At 33.4% G+C, this 19,887-nt stretch overlaps 1 protein-coding gene across 2 annotated transcripts; it reads right to left on the reverse strand.

Annotated features, from left to right (window-relative positions):
- Positions 1-1,259: 1,259 nt before the first annotated feature.
- Positions 1,260-6,967, reverse strand: LOC116140756 (pyruvate dehydrogenase E1 component subunit beta-1, mitochondrial-like). Of its 2 annotated transcripts, none has more exons than XM_031426334.1 (16): positions 6,808-6,967; positions 6,561-6,633; positions 6,409-6,462; positions 5,964-6,044; positions 5,847-5,873; positions 5,674-5,736; positions 5,387-5,473; positions 4,242-4,367; positions 3,910-4,043; positions 3,740-3,812; positions 3,529-3,594; positions 2,383-2,421; positions 2,171-2,295; positions 1,963-2,077; positions 1,631-1,736; positions 1,260-1,485 (listed from the first exon to the last, which is right to left on the reverse strand). In XM_031426334.1, exons 2-15 carry the CDS (start codon positions 6,609-6,611, stop codon positions 1,668-1,670), a joined length of 1,110 nt encoding a protein of 369 aa, XP_031282194.1. In that variant the 5' UTR covers positions 6,612-6,633; positions 6,808-6,967; the 3' UTR covers positions 1,260-1,485; positions 1,631-1,667. The 2 variants fall into 2 exon arrangements, with proteins under 2 accessions (XP_031282194.1, XP_031282193.1); XM_031426333.1 differs by having other exon boundaries at positions 6,561-6,653.
- Between the last annotated feature and the right edge of the window lie 12,920 nt (positions 6,968-19,887).

The raw sequence follows: 19,887 nt of genomic DNA on the forward strand, positions 1-19,887 counted from the left end.
AAAGATCAAAAAATTATTCATACCCATCAGATTTTCCGGATACAGCTCTCATAAAATATGATTAATTAATCTCAGAAGCACAAGAAATGTTTGAATTCTGGGGTTTGGTTGGTTAAAAGGGACAGATGTTAAATTTAGAGTGAAAGCCATCATAAGAAAAAAAGATAATAACTAGAATTTCAGAGACTACTTCAATTCTAAAAAATTGGCATTAATGAAGCCCAGTGGTTATAATTTTTTTTTATGCATCTAGTGGAGAACCAGAAAAACGTAACAGGATATATTGCACAACTGAAAGCGGAGAAAAGAATGCTGATGACCCAAATAAAAAAGGGCTGCACACGGCGCATCTTTCACATGGCTTCTAAAGCTAGTAAGCAATTTCTCGTATATGCTCTTATGAAACAATGGTTAAATTCTCAAACAAAGAAACAAATATAGGCAAAACGTTTATAACGGGCCATAGGCCTACGGCGTCAGGCGAATGAATGATTATTGACAAAACATTTTGAGACAAGATAAGGAAAGAACATAAAAGAAAAAATCAAGCACAGGCATAGCACCATCTCTTTTTTTTTAAAAAAAAAAATTCATAATTAATTGAAGGGTATAATGATGCTACATCTATTGGTGCATAAATTCAATATCCATTTTTCTGTAACTGTATCATTTTTCAAAAGAAAAATAGTCTCTTTATCTTTTCAATTTTACTTAGAAGGGAAACAATAAGTGCTCTTCAACATCAGAAGAATGCTCTTGTATTCATGTTCAATCTTTGTTCAATGGCTTCCATTAGAATACTAGTAATACAGAAGCCACACGTTTTAGCCATAATTTTAATTATAGGGTAAAATACATGAACAGGATTTTAGATTTTTTTTTTTTTTTTTACCAGTTATGATCCATGGTAGTTAAGTAAATACAAAAAGTTCAGCAATAAGGAGTAACGTTACCCACTTAGCAATTTCCGGATCAAAGTACTGGAACTCCTGCTGGTTTTTCATCCACATATAGTATAATTACAGAAAATCAGACACATTAAGTCAGGAAACCTGACCACGCAACCATATACTTCTTTTTCAATGGTTAATCCAATATTATTAAACTTAAAAAACACCGGCAACCCCTTAATAATCCTGCATCAGCCTCGCCTAAGAATTCTAACAATCCAAAAGAAGTACAAATGCATTCAAAACCTCAGATCAATAAATTGCTTATGGCCACAAAATCACCAGTTTGTATAGAAACGAAGTATCATGTAATGACAAGCTCAGTAAACAGGAAACTCCATACATAGAGATTCCAAATAAAACTTATTTTGGCTTCCACGATTTGAACATGTTACAAATTGATTGCCACATTAACATGACAAAACAGAGCAACAAAATTTCCCGTCATCATCAACAATCTCTGAATTATTTAGAAAGAAATTCCTCCCCAAAAGAGCTGAGAAGGGGAAAAAATGTACGATCCCTCTACCTGTTCCTGAAAAAGTTTTTTTTTGTTGGTTTGTCAGATATATCAAAGAACAAATAAACTAAAACCCAAGTTACGAGCTTTTAATCAACAGCTACAAGAAAAAAGCGTCTAGACAAAACTACTTCACGAAAGAGACAACAATAAAACCAACCTGGAGTTGACACCACTTATGGGCTCAATCAGTAAAACTATGCAACTGCAGCCATTGGCACAGATCGATAGCATGCTCTCTTTGCAGCACGGACAATATCTTCAACCTGCAAAAACAATGAACCAAGAAAATAAGTTATAACAAAAACAGTAACTGGCATTAAAAAAAACCTCTTTAACCTAAATACACATCTAATATATCAATTTCCATAAGATACTAAGACATAGATCATGCTTTCAAAACATCTACCAACAGTAAGATGGCCTGTAGCTGAATGCATCAGAAGCAAGTAAAAGTGATCAAACAAGAAGAATAGTAGAAACATAGATGACCTGTGGGACAGCCATTCTCTCAAGATTGGCGGCATATGGCATGGGTACATCAGCTCCAGCAATCCTCTCAACCGCTGCATCAAGATATCCAAAGCTCTCTTCAACAACAGAAGCGCTGTTTGGAGAAAAAAGCATATTCAGCAAGTGTATCAAGGCACCTGAAAACTGATCAGCAGAATTTAAATATCTAAGTGGGAAGAAAACAAACCAGATTTCAGCACCAACTCCATGTTGAGGGAACCCTTCTTCAACTGTTACCAGTCTGTTCGTTTTCCTGACCGAAGCATTAATTGTGGCTCTATCTAGTGGCCTGATTGAGCGCAAGTTTATTACCTATATTAACAGAATCAGTTATCAAATCCTATGAACTAAAAACGAGACATTTGGAAGTACATATTGATCATTCCGGTATCAATATACCTCAGCGCTGATTCCTTCCTTTGCCAGTATCTCAGCAGCCTGAACAAGAAGCAATAAAAATATACCCAATGAATAAAAGAATAATATCACCGAACTGACGTAATTCAAAAGGAAACTTTTCAATGGAATTGCATGAGTTAATCGCAGATGAACTAAAAGCGCAGCAATATTCACCGGCTTATGAGATATATAGTATCATGGTCCAGTTATTTATGTAAATGAAAATATAAAAATATAAAACAAACCAGGTGAAACAAAAAAGTTATTTAAGGTGTTGTTGATATGAGCCTGAGCCCAAATCTTCATATAATGTTAAATCAAAGAAAGGCACTAAGGCTTTTTTAGATACCCATCTAACAACTCAAACAATTGAGCTAGGCAGTGGGCCTTTTCATGGCTTGGGTAAAACTCTCTTTGAAAAACTGGCTTGCCAAGGGAGGGTGCCCAAGCCCTTATAAACCCACATGCCCACCCTTTTCCCTTCTAATGTAGGATCCTAACACACCACCACGCTTCCGCAACCAAAGTCCACGTCGGCCTCTTTACCCCCCATAAGCCTTTTTACCCCTTGGGTGACTACGCGGATCACTTTTCGCTCAGGCCTCCATGCCCTTTCTTGGGGTAGCAGCCCGGGCCTAAGTTAAGCCTGCCACAAGTCAGCATGCCATGCATGCACTACCACGTAGGCACAAGATCATGTTTTGATACAATTTGACAGATACCCATCTAACAACTCAAACAATTAAGCTGGGCGGGGGGCCTTTTGTGGGCTTGGGTAGCTCTCCTTGAAAAACTGGCTTGCCAAGGGAGGGTGCCCAAGCCTTATAAACCCACATGCCCACTCTTTTCCCTTCCAATGTGGATCATAACAGACTTTTCCCCGTATTCACTTCCATTACTGTTAAGGATCCTGAAGAATGCCACATCATGGGTGCTTATAAAGTCTCATTCACCCAAACCATTTAGAACATCCTATTTTACTTTCGATTGTCAAAACCATTATAAGGTACACAATATTACTTACGTGCCTCCGAAGACAAATTTTCTTTCAATAGATTGAATCTAATTACTCAAAATACAGCACATAATACAAGATGATAATACTGCAGTCTGCATTTAAAAGAGCTACAGAATGGCAAAACAAACCTTAAGTGAAAAGCCCACCATCTTTGAGAAAGCTGTGATAGTTACATCCTTTCCTTCTCTCTCGATCTGTTAGATGTAGATAATTGCAAGGTAAATATAAGTGTAAAGACAATACAACATAATAAAATGTGAGAAACAAAGAACCACTAATGGCAGAGACATCAACAGCAAGCAAGACTCAACAGAAGCTCCAAGGGTTCAGGACCATTACCTTAGCTTTTCCAATTGGAAGGCAAAAACTAGAATCAAGAACTTCAGCTGAAACAGGGAATGACTCGCCATATCTGAAGCACAAAATTTCCAGTTCACAAAATCTTTGTAAAAGAAAACTGATGATTCCTAATTATACATTATAATCGAATACTGAGCTAAACTACTTACAGCAACTCATTTTCGAGGAAAACAACAGGATCGGGATCCCTTATAGCGGCTTTTAGCAGTCCACGGGCATCTTCTGAACTATACGGAGACAGTACTTTCAACCCAGGGCAAGAGGCATACCAAGCTGCATAACACTGTAGAGGAAGCCAAAAGAAGCATTATTGAATACTTGGCCCCCATTAACTGAAAACCAAATGTGCATTAGAAAAATCATAAGCAATTAAGGGTGAACACAGGGTCTCATACAGGATATAAATAGACACAATTTAGATTTGGAAGGAAAAGATAACTAATAAGGTGATAGGATAAAAAGAATATTTGGGGATCCATACGTGAGAGTGTTGAGCACCAACTCCAGCAGCAGCACCATTAGGCCCTCTGAAAACAATGGGAACATTTATCTGGCCAGCAGACATGTAATTTGATTTTGCAGCAGAATTTATGATGTGGTCAATCGCCTGTAATAGAATCAATAACAGCTATCAACAAGAGATATTCATCAAAAGAAATATCATTAGGAAATACTACAAACGTAAACAGTGAAAATCATATTAAGCAGGTATTAAAATCCATCACTGCCAATGTAAAAGATTGACACAACATAGAAGTGGAATTATAAATGCTATGCCCATGCCTCAATCATCCCATAGTTTACAAGGATTTTATTACTAAAATTGCAATTACAATGATAAGATCACGAAACACAAATATCCTACTTAATCATTTCAGAACATCAAAGGGTCGTTTGGTTTGTTATTTTGGATAGGATTTTGAAAATAATATTAAGTAGTTGAATAGGGTGATTATTACGAGATAAAATTTAAAAATTAACAAAAAAAACCCCTAGGTTTGCTAATTTAACTAAACACCCCAATATATAAAAATTTTGTAAAATGACAAAAACACCCCCACCCACCAACAGTGCCAGATTCCGACCACCACCACCGGAATTTGGTCAGAATCTGGCGTTACGACGCAAACCGGTCTGATCTGGCCGGTCGTGCGTCGATCTGACCTTTTCCGGATCTGGCCATCGACGGCCGCAAAAGGCCAGATCCACTGTGGATTTGGCCGGAAAAGGCCAGATCGGCGAATTACAGGCCAGTTCTGGTCGTTTGTAGGCCGTTGTGACAGATTCCGACTACCACCGACGGTGGTTGCCGGAATCTGGCAACTATGGGTGGGTGGGGGTGTTTTTGTTCATTTTTAAACTTTTTTTCTGGGGGTGTTTAATTAAATTAATAAACTTAAGGGGTCTACAAATAATTAAACAAAATATAATAGTATTTCCTAAATAATTAAACAAATAGTTACTTTGAGAATAGGATTGGGAATAGGGTATGAAATAATAAACCAAACGGACCCAATATTCGTTTCCAAATAAAATGCTTTAACTAAGCATATATGATTCTAGCCTTTGTGAGAATAGACTAGCAGTTTAATAAACTATAGGCAATCTAACATGGAACCAACTGACCTGCATGGCGAAGTTAAACGTCATAAACTCCACAACAGGCTTGAGACCATAGTAAGCAGCCCCAACTCCAATCCCAGTGAAACCAGCCTGTAAAGCCATGTAACAAAAATTAAAATGCGCAAACAATTGTCACCAAGAACTGAAACAATTAAATTCAATATCATTATTATTAACGATTGATATAAGCTTTAGCAGTAAACTACACCGAGAGAGGGAGATAATCATCACTAATTCCTCAACTGATTTAGTAACAACAAACGATAATCAAGTCAAATAAAAGCAATAACCTCGGTGATTGGGGTATCAAGGACCCTCTCAGGACCATACTTGTCCAAAAGCCCTTTGGATATCTGTACAAAACAAAAAGTAAAATCTGATAAGCAGAAGAAAGTAGATACACTTGCTGGCCTTGAAAAAACACAGAGAATTAAAGATTATCTGCTCAAGAAGAAAGTCTAACCTTGTAAGCACCCTGATATTCCCCAACCTGCACTCAAAAGGCATAAATGAAATTAATAACATAAATAAAAAAGAAAGAACTTTATACAAAACATAATTCCTGATCATTTCTCCTCACCTCTTCACCCATCAGGAAAACTTTAGGATCCGCAGACATCTCCTCATCAAGTGCAGAGTTCAAAGCCTCTCTAACATTGATCTGCTCCCACAAAATCAATAATTCAGTTATTTTAGGAGGTAAAACAGCATGCCTTAAAGCAGAAAGACTAAAACAAAAGATGAATTCTCCAATAACATCTCCCAAAACAGACTAACACTTTTTTAACACGAAAAGAAAAGGAAATATACATAAGAATTACAAAAAATAAACATGTAACTTCTCAAATCCAGATAGTTAAAAGCCATATAAAAAACACTGTCCTCTAACAAAATTCCATAACCAATATGAACAAAAAGAGACATAATACTCAATGTCAACTATATATGAACATAAAACAAACATATCATCCTAATGCCAAATTCAAAACAAAATGCAAAAACTATAAGGTAGAAGGCACAATCACCTCTTTAGCTGCAGACGAATAACTCCTCAACGCCGACGCCACCGGACGTATTCTCTGATAAAAGAAAAATGAAATAAAAAATAAAAACATTAAAGCCTATAAAATAACACAAAATTAAAAAAAAAAAAAAAAAAATTCTGAAAAAGGCGTACCATAGCCGGAGAAAGACCAGCAGTCATTTTCTGTCTAATAATTCCCAACATGTTTATCTCTTTCCTTTAAAAGCTGCTCCAATTAACAACAACATAAATTAAAAATTGTTAGAACAAAATATTATTAAGAAATTAATTAATACGCAAATCAAACGAATGACTGGTGTTAGGTATTAAGCAATAAAATCGAGCTCAAAAGAAAGCAAGAAAAATGAAATCTAACGAAGAGATTTGAACGCAGACGCACCTCGTTTGGTTGTTTGAAATGGCTAAAGACGAAAATTAGCAACGATCCGATCGCCGAAAAGAGTTATTATGAAATGAGCAGACCTACCACTACTTAGAACTGATATTAATTTTTATTTTTTATTTTTTATTTTAATTATTTTATATTTCCATTTAGAGCCTTTAGACCAATCTTTTCTTTTCTTTAGCATTTTGTAGTTTTGCTTTGCCTTTCGCGGATAACTATCACATGAGCTGAGATTTAGAGTAGGCATTTTTCGTCACTTACATTGCCTAGTCATTGTGCGGTCAAGATTTGATCTTACGTCACCTAGGGTACAATCAGTCGGTTAACATTCATAAAGATCTAACAATTTTTTGAACGGTCTAAATACATTGGACATACCAGTGCCGTTAACCTGATTAATTATTTTTAAAATGATGATAGATGTAATATTCCAATCTAATCAAATATTTTTTTAAAGATAAGATATCTTAAGTAACAGTTATTATGATCTCTGTTGCAGAGAATAATTGCCTCCAATGCCGATTCGTTGAATATGGTGGGTGTACCTATTGGATTCGCCAATGGCCTGCACTTCGAAATATCTTTTGCTAGTTTAATACCAGTTTTTGGACATGTAACAGGGACGTTGTGGTCATTTACGAAAGTATATGAGGGCATATTTGGTAGAGCACTACTGAGCGGGGTCAAAAAATGAGAAACTGAATGTGACACTTGAAGGACCCACAGTGCCGCAGAGAATAATCAACAAACGACAGCCGTTGATGAAGAAATTTAACGCTGAATAAAAAAACAGTGAAAGTAGGTGAGGTAGGGTGTGCGCACCGAACAACCACCCGAAACGTTCCTAACTACTAACCAATTGGGGAATGTACTAACCAAACCAACCTTGGTTTGGGTCTATTCATGTTTTTATAATTTTAGCATACAACTCATTCAAACACGGTTAGAAATTCTTTTTGTCAACCTTGGTGTTCTATGGAGAATTTCTTCATGTTATTTTAACTTTGTTTTTTGGTTGATTTATCAATAGTACCGTTGATGTTGAAAACTCGTAGGCTTGGGCCTCTGGTCTTTTCACGCTCAATGCCTCCAATTCTAGGAGTCTTCTCACCCTGCTATCTTCCTACGAGCACAAACATAGGTCAAAGGGGCTAGTAGGAGTACTACTGGCGGCTAGGTAAATCACGAAAAAGTAAAACTGAAAATTTGATCACCTATTAGGTCTATCAAGGCTTGTATAATATATTTAATATGTTTATACAAGGATAAACTTATTAGTAAGTGTTCATTGGTGTTTTCAAGAGGGTTAAGTAAGGAAAAAGCATGCTTTCTATCTACTTCTTTGTTTTGTTTTCTACTTGGCTAAATTTAACCAAAAGTCGTTGCTTTATACTCAGCTTGGGTTACGCCACATGCCTACCTTGTGACTTCGCCTAGGTGGCACTCCTACAACACCTTAGCTGGTCAACGACACTTTCGTTATTAACTTGTTTACAAGCAATAAATACAGTGTAGCTTAACAAAGATTGAGTATGTCTTCGTCTCTAAATGAATCTTTATATGACTTAAACTCTTTATTATAAATAGTTTATTTATAAAAACAAGAGTTTAGTAGTCTCTTTATTTTTTAAATATAAGAACATCTTTAAATGACTTTTTATATGACCCAAACTCTTTATTATAAAGAGTCTATTTATAAAAATAAGAGTTTAATAGACTCTTTATCCTTTAAATATAAATTAAAGAGTGAGTTTGACTTTTCACATCTATAGAGTCAAATTTCACTCTCTATCCTAATTTTAACTAATAAACTACAAGTTTCTATGCATTTAATTTGTTAATTATCTCTCATATTAAGTCTCTTTCTTGAAAATAAAGAGCATCTTCATTAAATTTAAAGAGCCAATTGGATTTGAATGAAAATTTTGTTTATTATATTTAAAAATTAATGAAGATGCTCTTTATTTATATGAAATATGTTTTTTAAAATAAAGAGTATCATTGGAGATGCTCTAAATTAAATAGTGAGTTTGACTCTTCATATTTAGAGAGTCAAATTTCACTCTCTATCCTAGTTTTAATTAATAAATTATAAGTTTCAATATATTTCATTTATTAATTTTCTCTCCTAGTAACTCTATTTCTATGCATTGGCTCTCTACATCTAGTGAGTCTATTGGATTTGAATAAAAAATTTGTTTTTTATATTTAGAAATTAACGAATATACTCCTTATTTCTATGAAAGATGTTCTTTAAAATAAAGAGCACCATTAGAGATGCTCTTTAAAATAAAGAGCATCATTAGAGATGCTCTTAATAAGAACAAAATTTTTATTCAAATCCAATAGACTTTCTAGATGCGAAGAGCCAATGCATAGAAAGAGACTTATAACATCTCCAAAAGACTCTTTATATGACCCAAACTCTTTATTATAAATAGTTTGTTCATAAAAACAAGAGTCTAATAGACTCTTTTTCCTTTGAATATAAATCAAAGAATGAGTTTGGCTCTCTAAATCTAAAGAGTCAGAGCATCCTCAAAAGACTCTTTACATGACCTAAACTCTTTATTATAAAGAGTTTTTTCACAGAAATAAAAGTCATACATACTCTTTATTCTTTAAATATAAATTAAAGAGTGAATTTGACTCTCCATATTTAGAGAGTTTGGAGAGTCAAATTTCACTTTCTATCCTAATTTCAAATAATAAATTGCAAGTTTCTATGCATTTTATTTATGATTTATCTCTCCTATTAAATTTCTTTCTTGAAAAAAAATATTCTCTGTCTTAAAATTTAAAGAATCTATTGTATTGAAGATACAGTCCACTTCAGTATACTCCAGCTTAGCTCAACTTATCAAGTATAGCTTATTAATGTTGCTTTAGTTAAATGTAACTATAGTTAACTAAATTAGTTGAGTTGGTTCAGTTAGTTAGAGTTTATTTCTGCTTAAAGTGTATTGTACAACATTATTCGATAATATGAAGAAAACTCCTCTTTCTACAACTTTCCTCTCTAACGAAAATCTTATATGGTATCAGAGCTTAAGGTTTGATCTCCTAAGAATTCACTTCCTTTCGTCAATAATTGATCTTGATTAGCTCATCAATTTCTCTGATCTGGTTTAAGCTTAAACCTATTATGCACAATCAGCTTACAATGATGAATTCCAACAGTGAATCAATGATGAATCTCTCAAACACGAACTCGCCACTGTATATTCATTCATCTGATACTCCGAGGGCTGTTTTGGTAACTGAACAACTTACAGTTACTGAAAATTATAGAATCTAGAGCAGAACCATGACAGTCTCACTTAGGGCTACAAAAAACTTGGTTTTGTTGATGGTCCATGCAAGAAACCATCCGATTTGAGCTTAGGAGCACAGTAGGAACGATGCAATTCACTAGTCTTGGCGTGGATCTTTAATGCAGTATCAAAAGAGATATTCAATGGCATCGGAAATTCCACTAATGCGTATCAAGTTTGGCAGGATCTACAAGAGCAATATCATAAAGTGAGTGGTACAAGAATCTATGGAATCCATCAAGAGATTGTTAATCTCACACAAGGTACTACGTCCGTAGCCATCTATTACAACAAATTAAAAGCGTTGTGGGATGAATTGAGTTCACTAATTAGTTTACCACCACCTAATAGTATATTGGCTAAGGCTTACCTTGAGCATTTAAACCAACAGAGATTACTACAATTTCTAATGGGATTAAATGACACTTATTTTATGGTTCAAAGCCAAATCCTATTGATGTCACCTCTGCCCTCTGTAAAACAAGCATATTCTGTTGTCAATTAAGATGAAAGTCAGAGAATACTGTCGGGAAATAATAGTGGCTTAGAGGCAACCACTGCTTTATATGCACAAAACACACAGAAATAGCAAAACCACAATCCCAAATATAAAGGGAAAAAACCTTATATAGAGTGTAAGTTTTGTCATCTACCAGGGCACAAAAGGGATACATGTTATAAAATTCATGGTTATCCAACTGATTACAAAGGGAAGAATGGATCAAAGAACAGGGCACAACTAATCAAGCACATACATAGCCTGATACAACCTCTAACACTTCTGTGGAATCACCAAAAGGTTCAAATTCATTAGGTATAATTCTTTCGGTAGAACAATACTCCCAACCACTTCAACTTTTTGGAAGGAGAATATCTCAGCATCAGCTAATGTGGTAGGTATAGCTACATCACTTTTATCTTGTTTTAATAACACTACAAGTTGCATTATAGATTTAAGGGCAACAGATCATATGACTAGTAGATTGTCTAGCTTAAATGCACCTATTGACACAACTTCTCACCCAAAAACTTATGTGGGCCTACCAAATGGAACCAAAACCAAAATTAAGCACATTGGATCTATTAGGATAGATGATATGATTAGTCTAGATCATGTATTGCATTTGCCAAACCTCAAATATAATCTGTTCTCTGTTTCTAAATACACTTCATCTAATAATTGTGCAATTACCTTTTACCCTGGTTTTTGTTTAATCCAGAACCTCTAGAGTGGCAGGTTGAAGGGGATTGGTAAAAAATTTCAAGGCTTATATTTTCATGTGCCCTTCACACAATCATCACTCCACAACCTTGACATCAAAACCCTGGCCAAAATGCTTTCTACACTGAGTGTTTGCAATACAGTAATAAACAAAGTTTCAATTCCTAGTTCTAGTGCAATTTCTTATTTCAATGTTTGATATAAAAGATTGGGGCATGTCCCAAATCCTATTCTAAAACAAATGGTTAATAATTTGCTAATTGACAATTCTTCACATTGTCAAATCTGTCATTTGGCAAAACAAACTAGGACACCTTTTCCTTTAAGTCAAAGTATTTCAAAATTAGCTTTTGATCTTTTGCATATGGATGTATCGGGCCCCTATAAGGTACCTACTTTTGGAAATGTAAGATTTTTTCTTACAATTATGGATGATTGCACTAGAGTGACATGAATTTTCTTAATGCAATTTAAATCTGATGTTTTTCAGTTGCTTAAAAATTTCCTAATCATGGTACAAAATCAGTTTCATGTAACACCTAAATGCATTCGTTTTGATAATGGCTTAGAGTTTTTTAATAGAAATTGTCATGATTTGTTAGCAGAGCTAGGTATTCAGCACCAAAGTTCATGCGTTTACTCTCGATAACAAAATGGTATTGTGGAGAGAAAACACAGACACATTTTACATATTGCTAGAGCCTTAAAGTTTCACTCTAAACTGCCACACACACTTTGGGGCTACTGTTTTCAAACAACAGTCTATTTAATTAATAGGTGCCCAGCCATTGTCCTAAAAGGTATCTCTCCTTTTGAAAAATTATTTGGCAAACCTCCTTGCTTGGCACATTTGAGAGTCTTTGGTTGCTTAGCTTACTCTACAATCCTTACTCCCAAAGATAAATTTACCCCTAGGTCCATTCCATGTGTTTTTGTAGGATATTCTTTAGATAAAAAGGGATATTTGCTGTACAACTTAGACACTCATACAGTTCATACCACCCGAGATGTGACCTTTTATGAACACATTTTTCGTTTCAGCTTGTCCAAAACAAATTTATCAGTTTTTCCATCTGATTCCTTTTTAGAAATAGATTCTTCCAATACACATATTTCACAACCTTGCATACATGTAGATGATTTTCCAGGTCACACATCAGATCCAGTTGTGTCTCCTAATTCCCCACCTGTCTCGAATATGTCTCCAACAACAGATTCCCCTATCACAAATACAACCTCTGCAGCTGATGCTTCAACTCAAACCTCTCCTATACCTTTAAGGAAATCCACAAGAATTACCAAACCTCCCATTTGGACTACAGACTACCACTATCTTACACTTCCCTCTTCACCACAAACTCACTTAGTCAAATATCCAATTTCAAATTCCATAAATTACAGTCACCTTTCACCCACTTACCAAGCCTGCCTTAGTAAAATTTCCTCCTTAACTTAACCAGTTAATTTTTTCCAAGCCTCCAAAGATCCTAACTGAGTAGAAGCTATGTCAAAGGAAATCAAAGCTTTAAAGGACAATCATACCTGGTCATTGGTTTCATTGCCCTCTAGTAAAAGTCCAATCGAGTGTAAATGGGTATATAAATTAAAGTGTAATGCTTATGGCACTTTGGAGAGGTATAAAGCCCGGTTGGTGGCCAAAGGTTACACACAATAGGTTGGAATTGATTATGAGGAAACATTTTCTCCTGTTATTAAAATGGTGACTATCAGGACCATTCTTTCTTTAGCTTCAATTCATGATTGGCCTTTGTATCACCTTGATGTTGATAATGCATTCTTACAAGGTGATTTATCAGAAGAAATTTATATGTCTTTGCCTCAAGGTTTCCATAAACCTTCTGGACAGAATTTGGTTTGCAGACTTCACAAGTCCTTATATGGACTTAGATAGGCTTCTAGAGCTTGGAACTTTAAGCTCACTACAGCCTTGCTTCAAGGAGGTTTTTCCGAAGAAAAATCAGATTATTCCCTCTTTATCAAAAGACATGGCACTCACATTGTGGTGGTTCTAGTTTATGTTGATGACAGAGTCATCACTGGGAGTAATTTTGGCATGATTCATGATACAAAAAGGTTACTTCAGTCGAATTTTAAGCTTAAGGATCTTGGGCTACTTAGATATTTCCTTGGTTTAGAGGTGGCTAGGTCTGCTAAAGGCATTTCCATTTGCCAACGTAAATATGCCTTAGAATTAATTTCTGCTACTGGTTTATCAAGTGCTAGAACTGATGTTATTCCTCTTGACCAGCACATTAAGTTCACCTCTTTGGATTATGATAAGTAGTTCAATGTTCCTGGAGATCCCTTACTAAAAGATGCTTCCGCTTATCAGCAGTTAATTGGTAAACTTCTGTACTTATGCATGACTCGCCATGATTTAAGCTATTTAGTGAACTTGTTGAGTCAGTTTATGCATGCTCCTAAGGACTCACATATGCAAACAGCTTTAAAGATTGTGAAATATGTTAAATCTGCTCCTGGTTTGGGGTTATTTTTTTCCATCAAATGGTTCATTGTAGCTTACTACCTACTGTGATTCTGATTGGGCTTCTTGTTTGCTTACAAGAAGATCAATCACTGGCTTTTGTGTTTTTTTAGTTTCCTCTCTTATCTCCTGAAAATCTAAAAAACAAGTGATGGTTTCTTGATCTTCTTCAGAAACCTAGTACAGGGTCATGGCCTCTGCAGTTTGTGAAATAGTTTGGTTGGTGCAATTGTTGACAAAACATGGTTATCCTCCTTTGTCTCTTGTTCCTTTGTTTTGTGATAACCAGTCAACCTTGCACATTGCTTCGAATCCGATATTTCATGAACGTACTAAGCATATTGATATAGACTATCATATTGTCCGAGAGAAATTGTAGGCTGGTCTTATTCAAACTCACTATGTTCCCAGCAGTGATCAAAGAGCAGGCATTTTTACTAAAGCACTTGGCGGTCAGCTCCATCATCACCTCTTATCCAAGTTAAAAGTGTTTAGTCTTTATCACTCATCAACTTGAGGGGGGTATTGAAGATACAGTCCACTTCAGTATACTCCAGCTCAGCTTAACTTATCAAGTTTAGCTCATTAATGTTGCTTTACTTAAACGTAACTATAGTTAACTAAATTAGATGAGTTGGTTGAGTTAGTTAGAGTTTACTTTTACTTAAAGTGTACTGTACAATATTATTCGATAATATGAAGAAAACTCCTCTTTCTACAACTTTCCTCTCTACCAAAAATCTTATATATTGGATTTGAATAAAAAATTTGTTCTTTATATTTAAAAAAAAATGCTTATTGTATCAATTCATATAAAAAATAAGGATACAATTAACTTTTTATAGAATGATTCGTATATAAAAAGACCTATTTATCTTTGCATAATTAAAAACTAAAAAAGTTATTTGGTGGTGGGAGAAAGAATAATTCTCTCTCTCATCATTAAGTAAATATCAAATTCTAATGACATATTTTCAAAACATTGGGTTTGTTATTAGTATTTTAATCTAATTATATGTTAAGAGTTACTATAAACTTATACCAACAATTATAAATTTAATTATAAAGAAGATATTTGTAATAAAAATTCAATTTCAAATAAAGTCTATTTTTAATTACCGACAAAGCAGTTGCTTTGAGATGCATAGTTCGTGGTGATCAGCCATGGTTTCTTTAATATATTTTTTTTTAAAAGAATTAACTTTAATCTAATTGTCATTTCAAATCAATCTAATTGTCATTTCAAATTAATTGCAGGGCATATAATTTAAAATAATATATTATAGGATTTTATTGTACACTTAAAGTTAATTGTCCAGACTTGAAATTTAAAACAATATATTATATGATTTCACTGTACAGACTTAAAGTTATTGCGGTCAAGTCTATACACTAAATTCAAAAGTTAATGTTTATAGAATCAAATTTTTTACTTTAATTTAACTGTCATTTTTATTGCCAATACTTAGAATTTAAAATGAAATATTATATGCTTTTAGTGTCCGAACTTAAAAGGGTGATATAGATAAAACAAAAATTAATGTTGAATTTGACTCATACCAACAATTATAAATTTAATTATAATTTACAAGGTAATGCTTCTCGAATAAACACTTTAATCAATAACTAAACTAGTATACTTGACTACACATCCAAGCTAACTAAACACATTTTGTATGAAAATGTGTTGCAAACGATTCTTACACTTGTAATAAGGATTACACTTCAACTTGGGTGATAAATGTATGATAATATATTATATGATTTCATTGTACAGACTTAAAGTTAATGCTATTTTAACTTTGTTTTTTGGTTGATTTGTCAATAGTATAGGCTTGGGCCTCTGGTCTTTTCACGCTGTCTTTTCACACTCAGTACCTCTAGTCCTGGGAATTGTCTCACCCTGATACCTCCCTACGAGCACAAACATAGGTCAAATGGGCAAATAGGAGTACTACTGGCAACTAGAGGTGAAAAATTTAGGTTGGGTTAAGCGGGTCAACCTTAATCTAACCCGAAAAGATAAGGGTTAAACTTGGACCGTTAAGATGGCGGTCCGAGTAGACCTTAACCCGGCAGTAACCCCCGGACAGGCCAGGTTAAACAATGGCAACCCGTAACCTGGCGGGTTGCTATTTTGTCTCTTTTGCAAGAGACCCGGTAACCTGACGGGTTGGTTGTGTGCAACCCGGCGGGTTGGCAGTTACAACCCGCCAACCCGGCGGGTTGCAACAGCCAACCCGCCGGGTTGGCCGAAAAAAATAAAAAAAAAATAAAAATTTTTATTTTATTTTTCAAATTACCCTTTTACCCTTGAAATATAGCCGTTTTATAGCCATTAAAATGGTCTTTTTCGTCATTTCTCTTTCCCATTTTTTCCTATAAATTGGCCCTAAGTTCTCACAACTCAAATTCTCTCATTCTCTCATATTCTCTAATCTCTAATATCTCAATTATTCATTTATTAGTTTTTGCAATTTACTCATATTTTAATTTTTATTAGTTTTTACAATTTTTAATTCATATTTCCAATTTTCCAAATTCCAATTTCCATACTCCAATAAGTCTAATTTTTCTTATATTATAATTTTATTGTATCAAAATTAAATTAATATTTGAAATGTTAACAAACAAAAAAATTGAATTGAATTATTGATATTTGAAAAGTTAATTAAAAACAATTATATTTATAATTATTTATTTGAAAAGTTAAATAAAAAACAAAAAAATAGGAAAATCGGGCTAACCCGGCCCAGCCCGCCACCTAACCCGTCGGGTTAGGGCTGGCGGGCCGGGCTGGACCAATCATTTTGGAGAAAATGGCAGGCCTAACCTGGCCTGCCTTTGTTGGCAGGCGGGTTCGGCCTGGCCCGCCGAACAAAGTAACCCATCATGGGCCGGGTTGGGTCGGGCCGGACGGTTACTTTTCCACTTTTACTGCCAACTAGGTAAATCACAAAAAAGTAAAACCAAAAATTTGATCACCTATTAAGTCTATCTAAGGGTTGTATAATGTATTTAATATGTTTATACAAGGATAAACTTATTAGTAAGTGTTCATTGGTGTTTTCAAGAGAGTTAAATAAGGAAAAAACATGAAAATAAATGCTTATAGTAGATTTATGGGATTCACACACAAAACAATATTCGCTTGCAATAAGAACTCATCAATGAATAAAATGAACCCTCTTGCTTTCTATCTAATTTTGTGTTTTGTTTTCTACTTGGCCAAAATTTAACCAAAAGTCGTTACTTTATACTCAGCTTGGGTTACGCCACATGCCGACCTTGTGACTTTGCCTAGGTGGCACTTATACAACAGGTAGCTTGTCAACCACACTTTTCGTTATCAACTTATTTAGCGTATTTATTTTGAAGAGTGTCTTTTTTATAAATAGAGAACATTTTTATTAATTTTTAAATATAAAAAATATAATTTTTATTTAAATTTAATAGATATTTTAAATTTAATAAATATATTCTTTATTTTCAAGAAATAGATTTAATAGGAAAGAAAAATAATAAATAAAATATATAAAAACTTATAGTTTATTAATTAAAATTAGTATAGAGAGTGAAATTTGATTCTTTAGATGTGAAAGTGAAACTCACTATTTAATTTATATTTTAAAGATAAAGAGTATATTGAATTCTTATTTTTATGAATAGACTCTTTATTATAAAAAATTTATTCATAAAAATAAAAGTTTAACAGAGTCTTTATCTTTAAAATATAAATTAGAGAGTGAGTTTGATTCCCTACATTTTATGCATAGTTTAAATTTTATTTAATGCATAGTTCGTGGTGATCAACCATGGTTTCGTTAATATTTTTTTTTAAAAGAATTAACTTTAATTTAATTGTCATTTCAAATCAATCTCATTGTCATTTCAAATCAATTGTAGGGAATATAATTTAATATAATACATTATAAGATTTTAGTGTGCACTTAAAGTTAATTGTCCGGACTTGAAATTTAGAACAATATATTATATGATTTCATTGTACAGACTTAAAGTTAATGCGGTCAAGTTTATAAACTAAATTCAGAAGTTAATGTTTATATAATCAAATTTTTTACTTTAATTTAACTGTCATTTCAATTGCCAGTACTTAGAATTTAGAATAAAATATTATATGCTTTTAGTGTCCTAAGTCCTGACTCGGAACTTAAAAGGGTGATATAGATAAAACAAAAATTAATGTTAAATTTGACTTATGCCAACAATTATAAATTTAATTATAATTGACAAAACAATGCATCTCAAATGAACACTTTTAATCAATAACAGAACTACTATACTTGGCTACACATCCAAGCTAACTCAACACACTTTGTACCTTTGTATGAAAATGTGCTGCAAAAGGTTCTTACACTTGTAATAAGGATTAAACTTCCAACTCTGGGTGATAAAGGTATGACACAAGAAAAAAGTTTGTACTTGCAAAGGGGGTTACACTTTGCAAAACGGGTACCTTTACATGTTTTGTTTTTTTGTTTTTTTAAAGCAATTTAATTATTACAATAAATTAATTCATACTTTTCAACTCTCTAATATATTAATTATTACTATAAGTTAATTTATACTTTCCAATCTCTATTCTTGGAAATATTGAAATAATAATTATTTTTCTTTCATCCTTAAATTGTTTTCCCTCCAAAAAGCAAGGTTTAGGAGCCAAAAATAATTTTATTTTACTAGAGGATAAATTTGTAAATTTACCTTCCCAAAAAAGTTTTTGATCTGGATCAATTGATCCAAATAGCACTACTCTATTTAAAAATTAATGAAGATACTCTTTATTTATATGAATGATGTTCTTTTAAATAAAGAGCATCATTGGAGATGTTCTCAAATCTCATCCTCTATCCTAATTTTATTTAATAAATTACAAGTTTCTGTGTATTTTATTATTAATAAATAAAATATATTGAAATTTGTAATTTATTAATTAAAATTAGAATTGAGAGTGAAATTTAACTTTAAATGTGAAAAGTCAAACTCACTCTTTAACTTATATTTAAAGAATAAAGAGTTTGTTAAAGTCTTATTTTTATGGATAAACTTTTTATAATAAAGAGTTTAGGTCATATAAAAAAATCTTATAATGTCCCAATTGTAAACCATATATGCAATGGCCTTTTGGCAATCAATCTTCCTCATGGCTTAGCTGTTAAGCCATTCTTTGGGCTAAATGGCTAACCCTTATTTGCTAAACTTATTTGGAAAATAATACAGTTACAAAAAATAGCACACAGAATTAATGCAACAAATAACGTGACAAAATACTGAACGTCGATTAATATTAAATTATAATTAATCAACGATCAAGATTATATAACATCATTAGATGAATGAATTCAATATGCTATTTTTGGTAACGGTAACATTACTCATCTTATTTTATTAGCTAGGCTGCGCAAACGATGCCTACGTGTCCACTTTCCAAGATCCTACGTCATTGAACCTATTCTAGGCTTCATAGGCCCATTTCTGGATCCAGGTTGGATCCACCATCCTTCGGGCTTGCAATGGGCATTGTTTTAGGTCTACCTTTGTGCGTTGTCTAGTGTGTTATTTAGGCTTGTTAGGTCTAATGTGATTTGATCATTTTGCCCTTTTATATGATAACCCCTACGAACTTCTGCAAGCGAATCCCTTCTGTTTTTTTTGGCAGTATTATTATGTTATCATATTAACCCTTACATTTTGTTATCAATTTATTCATGACAGTATTTTATAGAAAGTTTAATTTGAGCTGATATGTAGTTTTTTGGCAGTAATGCTATTTTCTCTTAATTCTTCTCCTTAATGTTTATATATATATTGTACTATTTGTATATGTTTATGAAATGTATATTATGTTCATATGTGTTTAATATAAATGAAATAATGCATATTTAAGTTCAGCGGAACCGAACAGGGAATGACTCGCAATCTGAAGCACAAAATTTCCAGTTCACAAAATCTTTGGTAAAAGAAAAATGAAGATTCCTAATTATCATTATAATCGAATACTGAGCAACTAC

Source organism: Pistacia vera, unplaced genomic scaffold (assembly GCF_008641045.1).
Source record: "Pistacia vera cultivar Batoury unplaced genomic scaffold, PisVer_v2 Contig377, whole genome shotgun sequence".
Taxonomy (NCBI): domain Eukaryota; kingdom Viridiplantae; phylum Streptophyta; class Magnoliopsida; order Sapindales; family Anacardiaceae; genus Pistacia; species Pistacia vera.